The sequence below is a fragment of the Castor canadensis genome, chromosome 15, assembly GCF_047511655.1.
Source record: "Castor canadensis chromosome 15, mCasCan1.hap1v2, whole genome shotgun sequence".
In the NCBI taxonomy this organism is placed as follows: domain Eukaryota; kingdom Metazoa; phylum Chordata; class Mammalia; order Rodentia; family Castoridae; genus Castor; species Castor canadensis.
This window is the reverse complement of record NC_133400.1, coordinates 81,216,306-81,227,574: the sequence shown is the minus strand read 5'-3', so window position 1 is coordinate 81,227,574 and position 11,269 is coordinate 81,216,306. Positions and strand designations below refer to the sequence as shown.

The 11,269-nt window shown below is 39.2% G+C and overlaps 1 protein-coding gene across 5 annotated transcripts in view; it reads right to left on the bottom strand.

The window, feature by feature from the left end:
- Dclre1c (DNA cross-link repair 1C) overlaps positions 1-11,269 on the bottom strand; it is a 31,349-nt gene that overhangs the window by 2,914 nt on the left and 17,166 nt on the right. For 2 of the 5 annotated variants that reach the window (XM_020171571.2, XM_074056609.1), the window contains 5 exons: positions 9,009-9,110; positions 6,567-6,703; positions 6,017-6,071; positions 4,499-4,587; positions 2,423-2,517 (listed from right to left, as the gene is read on the bottom strand). In XM_020171571.2, the coding sequence (XP_020027160.2) occupies positions 2,423-2,517; positions 4,499-4,587; positions 6,017-6,071; positions 6,567-6,703; positions 9,009-9,110 (478 nt within the window). Of the gene's footprint in view, positions 1-2,422; positions 2,518-4,498; positions 4,588-6,016; positions 6,072-6,566; positions 8,264-9,008; positions 9,111-11,269 lie in introns of those variants that run through there. The other 3 variants (XM_074056610.1, XR_012442157.1, XM_074056611.1) reach the window with 3 other exon arrangements.

Here is an 11,269-nt window from a genome sequence, read left to right as displayed (position 1 = left end):
AAGTCAAAACTTTATGAAAATAGGCATATAATATGGAGAAAGTGTCAAAATCCTTCAGTTTTACCCATGCTGATAATAAAAATATCTAAAAGCAATTTTAAAAAGACAAATGTCATAACTCATACTTTTCACCATTGCACATTGCTGTCTAGAAAAACTGGTCAAATCATACTAGAAAGCAATTTAGAAACTTGGCAATATGTGTTAAGTATCTTAATTTCTACAATTTAATCCAATAATGACAGATTTGAAATAGACTTACAAAGTTGCTCATCACATTATTTATAAAACTAAAAAGTATAAAAATAATCTAAATGTATGACAAATCAGCATTCATAATTCAAAACTTTTGTAATCACAATGGAAAGAGTAACACAAGAAAATCTAAAAGTATTTGAAGTAAAAAATACATAATATAGGAATATTTATAACAGTGATACAAACTGCCTGTATGCACCTACACAGCCTTAAAGTTGTTATATGACTGAAATGGTTTCATCATTTCCTTCCCTTGGGCCCAAATGTGCTGTCCACTGCTACCTTGTGCACTCCCTAAGAATCACTGAGAACTTGAGGACACTGCTCTAGTATTTTCAATGTTCTTATCGACTGGAATCAGTGTTGCTTTCTAAACATTTTTCAACATCACCCTACATCACCCCTCTGGGTTTTGTGAATGTATAAATGAATAGAAAAGACAAGGGGAATACAATAAAATACTAATCAGAATAGTTGAGATTTGTGTGGCTCTGTATGACCTTTTATTTTCTAAATCATCTACAGTGAGTACATACGACCTTTATAGAGGAACAAAAAGTTATTTTATAAAAGTGATCAATGAAGGTAAGTGTAATAGTGGTAAACTATTAAATTATGTAAAGATAAAACAACACAAAAAGCTTTTAAAAAGAGACTTAAGAGGGCTGGTGGAGGGGCTTAAGTGGTAGAGTACCTGCCCAGCAAGCCTAGCAAGCATAGGGTGCTAAGTTAAAAAAAAAACTGTAAAAAGAGTCTTAAGAAGAATGACTTCTGAACTCATACCTCATTTTCTGTGACAGAAATACAAATCTTAAAGCAACTGATTTTAGAACTACACATATATTGGCACAGACCTGAATCAACATTTCAGAAAAAAGAAACGACTCCAGCTTTTGCATTAAGGACTTTTTAAACAAAGAGAAGTCTAAAGCATATGAAAAGAAAATATTTAAATAGAACCCAATGACTAGATAAACTGGAGTAGTCAATGAAACCAAGTTGTTCTTTGAGAAGATCAGTAAAATTGGCAAGCCTCTAGTCAAACTGATAAGAAAAAAATGAAAAAAGACAAATTACTAATATCCAGAGTGAGAGATTTGATATCATTAGATTCTGTAAGTTTTAAAACAGTAAGGAATATTATGAAAAGGTTTATGCCAAAAATAGCAGCAGCTTGAATAAAATGGAAAAATTTCTTTGTAAGATTCATATTACTAAAGTTTACTCAAGAAAACAACCTGAACAACCAACCGTTCATGCCTACTCATGAAATCAAATATTTAAGGACTGGAGGTGTGGCTCAAGTGGTAGTACACCTGCCCAGCAACCATGAGGTTCTAAATGCAAAACACAGTACTACAAAAAAAAAATCACATTTTGTAGTTAAAACATTTCCACAAAGAAAATCCTGACCTACGTGGCTTCACCAGTAAATCTTACCAATCATTTAAGAAAGATGCCAATCTGTCAGAAAGGAAGAGGACAGTGAGGCCAGCGGTATCCTTATACCAAACTACACAGATACTAGGGGGGTGGGGTGGAATATCAAACCATTATCTTTCCTGAAAAGAGGTGGAATCATTTTAGCAACATAATTTTAGCAAAACAAGCCTGATCTAAGAAGGCCATATCACAAAGGAATGACAATCCAAATCTGGCTGCTATAGACCAGCAGGGCTTTGCCCAGAATCTGAAGTTCTGATTTCTATTTCAGAGCTTATCTCAGTTTTTCACTGAAAAATGGAAGTAGTAATGAAAGAAGGTAGAAAATTATAGAGAAAAAGCCATCTGTAGAATACCACTGATCAATCCACAAATGACAAAGTCTCCATTTTCAGCATTTACTAGTATCTTCTTGATGGAAATGTTGAAGGGTAGCAACCCAGCCTCCCCTTATGATCTATACCAGTCACAGGGAATATTTTCAGAAAACTCAGAATGCTGTACATGGTTTTTACCATATTTTATATCTCCAGTGGACATCAGACTCTTGCCTTTACAGTTTGAAGACGAGGCAGAACCCTACCCAAGGCCAAGACTGTGTGACATGTATGAAGTAGAGAGGGGCCACGTCTGCTTTGCCCAGAGCCACTTTTCACCAGATAGCATCCTGAAGAACAGTCCTTGCAGGAACCCACACCACCGGACCCAGAATCATTCTTACCAGAGTCGAGGTGGATTGTTTTAGCTCTCTTCAGTTTTCCAAGTGGTTTGTACTTTGGCTCAGTACTTTGGGAAGATCTGCACAAAGGCTTTAAGCTGAAATAAATCATAATACTTCATTTTGGAAAAGCTGCTGGAAGATCAGCAATATTTAAAGAAATTAGAAAAATAGCCATAAGGGAAATCATAGTACTTTTAAGAGATGAAAGCAATGTTTCATAAATAAAAATCAGTTCAATATAATAAAGTGAAATATAAGTACTTAAATATTACCCAGTAGGTACTGTCTGTTAGGATTAAGGCAGACAGACATCATCAGTAGACTATAGCAAAACTTAGGTCTTTGTTCTTGGAATGCAGAAAAATACATCCCTATTCTAAAATGCTAAGTAATGCAATGTACCCGGTGTTCAGGGACTGTATTACTGCTGGCTGCTTCCCCTTCCCTGTTTAATGGGGTTTACTTCTATCATGCAAGAGCCTCGCAAACTGTATCTATGTTCTCGTGTCCATAATGGGTTCTGGCTTCATCCCATTTGACCCCTCTATAACCTCTGCAGCATTTCAACTATTCTCCTTGGGTAACTTTTTCAAAGTGAGGTCATTACCTACCTACCTACAGTAGAATTGCTTGATAGAAATAGAAGATAGGAAAATACACATTTACAAGCACTCCAAGTGATTAAGTATACTCAAGTTTAACTCCACAAGGCATATTTAAATCTGTTATTTTATCTGTTGCCTCCAGTTACCATCTTGTAACTTTCTCTGTGCTATCAAGTTTTTCAAAGAATAGCCTATCTCAGTAATTCTTCACTTGCTCACTTTTTATCCATTTTACAAACAATTACAATCTGGTTCCTAACTCACAATTCTCCTAAAACCTCTCATTGAGCATGCATAATGGCCTAATTACCAAGATAATGATGACAGACCTCATATCCCAGTAGTATTTGACTTCCCAGTAGTAATTGCCCACTGATACTTTGCCTCAACTTTGCCTTTCCTGGTCCTCCCACTGTCTGGGCCACTCTGTCACCATCTCTTTCCAGCTCCTTTTCCTTTACCTGCTACCCAGAGTTCTGGCCTCGCTTTGTTCTCTCCTTCTTGATCTCTCTGGTAATTGCCTTTGTCCTCGTGATTTCAGTTTCCATCCCCATTGCCAACTTTAAATCTCTGTCTTCCACCCAGGCCTTTCTCCAGAGTCCTGGATTCTGTTTTCAACAAACATTGGGAAGCCTGGTGCTGTATGTCCTCATCAGTTTCTGGGGCAGACTTCCTGACAGTAAGACAACTTCCTTTATGACCCCTAGCAGCTTGTGTATGGGATGCCTCCATTTATACCAGGCCTTCTCAACAAAACTCTAGAGTTCTGAAGGATAGTTTGTGTCCTAGTCAAGGGACTTCTATCCCAACCACTCTGCCTAACAAGAGAGTTGGCACTAAAGTATTTAATGAATGGATGAATTAAATTTTAAATGAGTGATGGTGAGCATGGTACAGTGTACCCCTGTAATCCAGGAGGCTAAGGAAGGAAGATCATGAGTTCAAAGCCAGCCTGGACTACACAGACCCTGCCTTAAAAAACAAAACAGCAAAACAACAAAAGACCCCAAAGAGGTGTAAATGGTCATAGTAAAAGACATCTTATTACACTGTTTTACCTCTCCTTTGTGTTTTATTTATCCATTCCATAGAAACCTATACTGACCCCCTACTTGGCCCCACTAGGTGCTTTTCATATGTCATCCCTAAATATCTGAGAGAGCCAGTAAGTAGGCATGAATGAATAGTCCTAATTTGCTGATTAAAACTGACTAGTTCAGAGAGGTAATCTGGCCAAGGTCATACTGCAAGTAAATGGTGGAGCTAGGGTTCAGCCCAGCACAAGCTGGCAACATTACCTGTATACTCTGCCACACTATAAATGAAAGGGGAAAGTGGAAATGAATGCAAGGTCAAAGCAGTTACAACAGAAACAGGTTCTCAATTTATAAACTTTTAGGCAAAACTATCCTTTGTCTCCTAGTCAAGTTATTAAGGGAGGGATGTGAGTCCACAAGTAGAAACTACTCACATTTCTTTAACTTTATCCATGGTTGTGCCTACTGGAATGACATTTGGATATGCATTTACAGGACAGATGTAGCTCAAGAAGTCTTTAATCTAGAAGGAACATAAAAGGACCAGTTGTCTTTATAAAAAAAACGGTGTCAGAGAAGAGGAAAGGAGGCCATGGGAAAGAGAAGCAGAATTTTTGCTGTGTGGTTCTTAGTGCTGGCTGCACAGAGAGATCAACTGGGAACCTCTAAAAGAAAACACCCAGACCTTACTGTCCCAAATCCTCCAACACTGCACTAGAGTAGAGCTTGGTAGTCAGCACATGCAAGCTTTGCTCAGGTAACTCTACTCCACAGTAAGAACTGAGAAACCCTGATTAATGGGAGTCGAAGATTCTCTTTTTCTAATATAACCTTAGTTTCCTTGCCCAAGAAGGTTACTCATATTTATCAAATCCCTTTTCAGATGAGTTAGAACATAACTGAGTATTAGCTATAATACATATAAGAAAACAAGGTCTTAGAATTGCATTTCTTTTCTCCTACAAATAAGCATTACCAAGGGAATTGCATCTTGGAGGTTACTTGATTTGTTCTTGTGGTTTAATCTTGCTGAGCCCAACAACATGCACTGGTTACCAAACATGAGGGAGGAGCCAAACTTCTCCCAACTACATCTCGTTCACTGGAGTACCCAAGGAAAGCACAATAAATACTGTCAAGCCTGGAGGGAACAACACTTGACTTACAGAGACTAGAGCAAGACTGGCTCCCTTAGTGTGCGTTAGTCCGCCGTGGCCAGTGGGTCTTCGCCAAGAGCCAACTCAGGGCAGTTTGCCTCTGTGCACTCCTCTCCAGCCCACAGGAAGGATCCCTTGCCCTCTCCCGTAGTCTGAAATATGCCTCCTTGCAGGAAATGTTCCAGGCCCAAACCTACACTGGTGTGGTCAACTAGGGCCTGAAAGACTACACATAGGATTGCTTTTCTGCAAAATTCTAAAGATTTACATGAAAAAATTTCTTATTCAACGTGCATTTTCTCCATAAGGTACATCACTGCCTTCTTGTGCTTAGGAATACTAAGTAGTTCTTCAGTATTACCAGTGGGTGCCATTTTAAATACTGAAATCACCAATAAAAAGCACAAAAATTTTAAAGCTGTGGCATCCAATGGATCACAGAAAGGATACTTGTTTACAATAGGAGAGTTAAAATAAGAAGGCAGAGTGTTGCCTTGTTTGTTTGGAGCTGGGAACATGTATGTCAGATGCTTCAAAATTTTCACCACTCCACCTGACTGCAAATGACTCCTACAGCACTGCAAACTGATATTAGGGTTACAGGGAGATTGTAGTGAGTAGGCAAGCACAGAAATACAGAATCTGTGAATAATGAGAATTAACAGTTTTCAGGAAAGAAACTGAAAGGAAATGAGATTTAAATAGAGAAAGTGACTGCAAGGGAACAATCATCAACCATGAAGGCTGCAGAACAGCCAACCATAGTAGGGTTATGAGTTTACTGGATCCTCTTACCTCACTGAAGGAGGAGTGAAAAGAAAAACAAGCTCTGTAGGAACTCTCTCCAGTCCTAAAGGGAAATGAAAACACAAAAAAAGTTACTTATCGAAACCAAGCTAAATTCTAAGCACTGGCCTCTCTCTTTTTGGGGCTCTTCAGTGTGAAATCCTTAAAGCAGGAATTTCTTCTTGGGACAGAAGTGAACTTTTTCCAGAAACAGAAATCTGCTGTAGACATTCTCAACAACCAAAAGTCAAGAAAATGTTGCTAAGGTACTATGATCGCTAGAACCTCCTCTACTCCACCAAGTGCTTCTATTCTTGCAACATTAATTTGTAACTCATGGCCGAACACTCACATACCCTCAGGCTCCAACCACCTTATCTCCCCTCTGGGACAGACTCTGCATGTACTTACTGGCTAACGTAATAGGTTTAACCGAAGAAACTACTTCCTACAATTATATCCTCTTCTGGGGCTTAGGTTAGCCTGTATCTAAACGACATTAAATCAAACATTCTATCTCACAGTATTTCTCAGAACACCTACAGCATTGCTTTCTTACCTGACAATTACATTTGTTTTTCTGGTTCTTTCTCCAAACCACATGGTGGATGGCTTAATGCTGATCGTGTGCAGTGGAATTTTATTTTTGGAAATCATTCCACAGGGTAATTTATTCCACTGAAAATACTCCTCTGCCTAAAAAAGGATTAAAATAAAGTTATATATTTTCAACAATTTGTTTCTAAGCAGGTTCTCAAAAAACAAATATAAGTAAGTTGGGTGTCAGTGGCTCGCGCTTGTAATCCTAGCTGCTCATCAGGCAGACATCAGGAGGATTGTGGTTCAAAGCCAGCACAGGCAAATAGTTTGCAAAATCCTATCTTGAAAATAACCAACACAAAACTGGGCTGGCAGGAGTGGCTCAAGTGGTAGAGTGCTTGCTTGCCTAGCAAGCATGAGGCCTGGAGTTCAAACACTAATTCTGTGAAAAATAAAAATACAAACATAAATAAGTTAACAAACATGAAAAAAACAGACATGAGGAAACAATCAGATAATTCAAAATTGAGAAACATTCTGCATAACAATTGGCCTGGACCAATCTTCAAAGCTATTGATATGAGGAAAGAAGCAAAGGCTGCATAAGGGCTGGTGGAGTGGCTCAAGTGGTAAGAGCGCCTGCTTAGCAAGCATGACTCCCTGAGTTCAAAAAAAAAAAGAAGATTAAAAAAAAGGCTAGAGACATGATCTACATTAAGGGGGTCTTTGGGCCTGCCTGAATGCAATGCATGACCCTAGATGTCTCTATTCCTCATAAGCTACAAAGGATACTATTAGGACAGTTGGGAACATCTGAATATGGAGTGTATATTAGCTAACAGGATTGTTTTCCTGAGTAGGGACTCTTACTGTGCTTATGTAAGAAAATGTTCTTAAGGAATCTATGCTGAGTGGTAAAGGGTGAACTGCCATAAAGTCTGCCACTTACTCTCAAAAGGTTTAGGTACAGAGGGTATGGTTAGAGAGAACTAGCACAAATGTGGCATTATGTTAAAGTGGTGAATCCAGAAGAGAACACAGTATTGTTCTACTAGTCTTATAACTTTACTGTTTAAAAATGTTTAAGCTCACGCTTGTCATCCTAGCTACTTAGGAGGCTGAGATGGGGGTGGGGAGATGACAGCTCAAGGCCAGCCTGGACAAAAAGTTCATGAGACCGCTGCCCCCCCCCCCCCCGCAATCTCAACCAATGGCTGGGCACAGTGGTGCACAACAGTCATCCCAAGCTACATGGGAGACGAAGATCAGAAGATCACAGTTCCAGGCCAGCCCAGGCAAAAAGGTGTCACCAAAAAAAAAAAAAAAAAAAAGATTTATAGGGCATGGGGCAAAAAAAACACAAGTCCACACAGAAAAAAACAGTTCACATTTTTAAATCTACTTTGTAATCCACCCAAGGATCCAGTGTGTGTACGTATGTATGTATGTTTACATGTGCATGTGTATATAATTGTTTATATGTAATGATTAAATTCATGCATGCAAGTTATAATACATAGCTTACCTTTCATCAAAAGTAATTTACCAGCGTCTTGCACCCTGTGACCTCAAGTAGAACATCCCATGTTGTCCGTATGAATTCTTTTTGTTGTTGTTGTTTAAACTTGTGCTTTATGATAAGGGCCAAGCAGCTGTACTTAAGATTTTAGCTGATGAGGTCAATAGTCCTATCTCAATGTATAAATGAAGTGTCTGCTAAAAAAAATTACCCAGCCAGCCTTTGAGTGCTAAGATACTTAAAAATTTAGAGGAAAATTATGTTTCCCTCATATCATTGCATTTTGAAGGTAACTAATCTTTTTTTTTTTTTTTAGAATATACATAACATAAAATTTACCATTTTAACCATTACAAAGTGTTCACAGTTCAGTGTCATTAACTACATTCGCTTTGTTGTGCAACCAACACCACTATGCATCACCAAAACCTCTCTCTCTTCCTATAAAGAAACTCTGTCCCCATTTTCCCCTGCCCCTCAGTCCTGGCAATCACCATTCTACTTCCTCTCTCTACGAATCTGTCTACTCAAGATATTTCATATAAGGGGAACTTATATCTAGATATTTATCTCAAATGAGGAGAAGACAAAAGTTTATAAACATGTATGTGTCATGTGTCTCAAAAATAAATAGCAGTGGAACATGAATGTATTTGCATATATTGTAGGCTATCACATATGACCAATTACATTACAAATAAACTTTCCTTCTCATGTGTATATGAATAAATTTCTTTAAAAACTGTAAGGATCTATGTCTATTACTAGTTGTGAAGTGCATGTTAGTGAAATACAGTCACCTATCGCTGCATGACCTTGAGCTAACAATTTAGGTTCGTGATGAGCCTCAAAATGTAATGTCCAAGATTCCTTCCTGACCTAAAGTTCTGCTTTTGATGGATCCCATGAGCTGTTTGGAAGAATAGTCAGCTACGCAGGTACCTTTGGGTGCCGACACGCGTGGATCTGGGTGCTACGATCTGTGGTGAGATGATGGAGAATGTCGGGCATGTTTCTAAACATGTCTAGCTTGCCCACGTGAACCTACACATGAAAACACACACAAAGCAACCTCTTCAAAACACACTCTAAGAATAAACCATGCAAGGATGATCATACGCCAACAGCTAAATAGTGGGCGAACCTCTTCTTTCTCGCGACCTAGCTTTTGACTATTTCAGTGCCCATTCATATTCTGCTAGGATGTCAATAGGCAGAGGATTCAGCTCGTGGGTTCCACTTGATTGTGCAAATACGATCCTTTAATTCAATTCAGATTTCTTGTGCACCTAGTACACAACAAGCTTGATTTTAAATCCTAAGTATGTAACGGTGAGCAAAACAGGCAAGGACAATGAAGAATCATCCCCTTCTGAAGATAAGCACACACACAGTGAGCCACAGAGGGGCAACTGATGGGGGAAGACAGTGGGATGAGCACCCAGGCCCAGGTCCCCATACCATACACTGCTTAATGGGGCACAGAGAGGGAAGATGCAGAAGAACAAACATTTAAACCTTGGCCACTGTTAGAATTTTAAGGCCAATAACATTTTAAAGTGTTCAAACCACTGTGTCAGGTTTACTTAAAGCTTCTGGGTACTCCAAAGTATGTTACCAGCACCTAAACTGATATAAAGATTATAAAATGGCAAAAAAAGAAGCAGTCTCACTTTGCTGTCTGAATAACAAACACATCAGAATAATGTCAAACTGCTGTGCTGATACCCAGGCAGGTATAAAAAGAATATAAGCATGACTGTTTATCTTATGGCCCCTTCCACTCACTACCTATTTATTAGTGACCAATAAGAAGCAAAGATGAGCTGGCCATGGTGGTACAGTCCCATAATCCCAGCACCTGGGAGACTGAGGCAGAAGGATTTCAAGTTCCAAGTCAGCCTAGGTTACATAGCAAAACCCTGTCTCAAGAAAAAGAAAAAAAAAAGAAAGGGAGGGGAGGGAAAAAGGAAGGAAGAGAAAGGGAAGGGAAGGGGAAAGTGTAAGAAAAGAAAAGAAAAAACCTGTTCTCCCTTTTTAAATTCCCAACAAAACTGCCTCAGAGGAAACTTGGGTCCCCACCACAGGCCTCTCCCTGAGCCCCTTCTCAGCCTACAGTTTCCTCCTCCACAGGCTTTATAACAGTAGCTTTCAGTCTTTTCCATGTCACACACAACTAAAATTATAACACAAATTTGGTAGTGACAAATAGGTGGTACCTCAAGGCTTTACACTATAAGGCATGGGAGGGAAAAAACACCCAGCAGATAGTATACAAAAGTACTCGTGAGCATTTTTGAACACTGTCATCACTTTGATTTTAATTTAAAAGGTCATTGTCACATCAAAGACATACAAAGGACATTCTCAGAATACAAACAAATCCTTCCTTGAATGGAGAACTGACCACCAGCCACTAATACTCAAACAGAGGACTCAGGAAATAAAGGTAGGAAGGGAGGGAGAAGGGACGAACTTTTGAAATTTTAAATTCCAAAAAACTAGAACATTTTAACTTACTAAAATACATGACATAGAACTGTTAGTTTGGGGCCTAAGTTTGTTAGCTGGGAGACCTACATGAAAATGTACAAAATTAAGTAGAATATAAACGTCCATCCGCTCTCAGTACTTCATCTTGTTCACAATCATTACAAATCTATCTTCTCTTGGGGACAAAGGCTCAAAACACACCGTTCAATGAGCCCTATAGGTAGTGGGGAGGGGGGGGTTCTTGTTGGACAGCCACCCACACACACTCGATGCTTTGCCGCTCTGAGTCTAGGAGTTTGGCGTGGAGCAAGTGGGATGGAGCCATCTGGAAGAACACTTGAGACCACCTGCAAACCCAACATGCATCCACTGGCTTGGCTCAGGACCCAAGACTCCAAGACAACACTCTTCATGTCTTGTTGACCATGACCCATAGCAGGAAAAATGATTTCCACAGCAACCCAGCACACACAAGTACATGTTTGTGTCTGAGTCCTACGTAAACTTTCATAGAGAGACCGTTATCTTGACTGCAAGCTACACACTCAGAGATCTCCTAACTCAAATATACTTTCAATGCAGATCACTGGGTTTATTTCATGACCCACAATTTGAAAAAAGAATACTTCCTCTGTGGGGCATTTCATTGAAGACTTCTACGCCTTTTGGGCTTCTATGATTTTGCTCCTATGAGGACATGAGTTAACAAA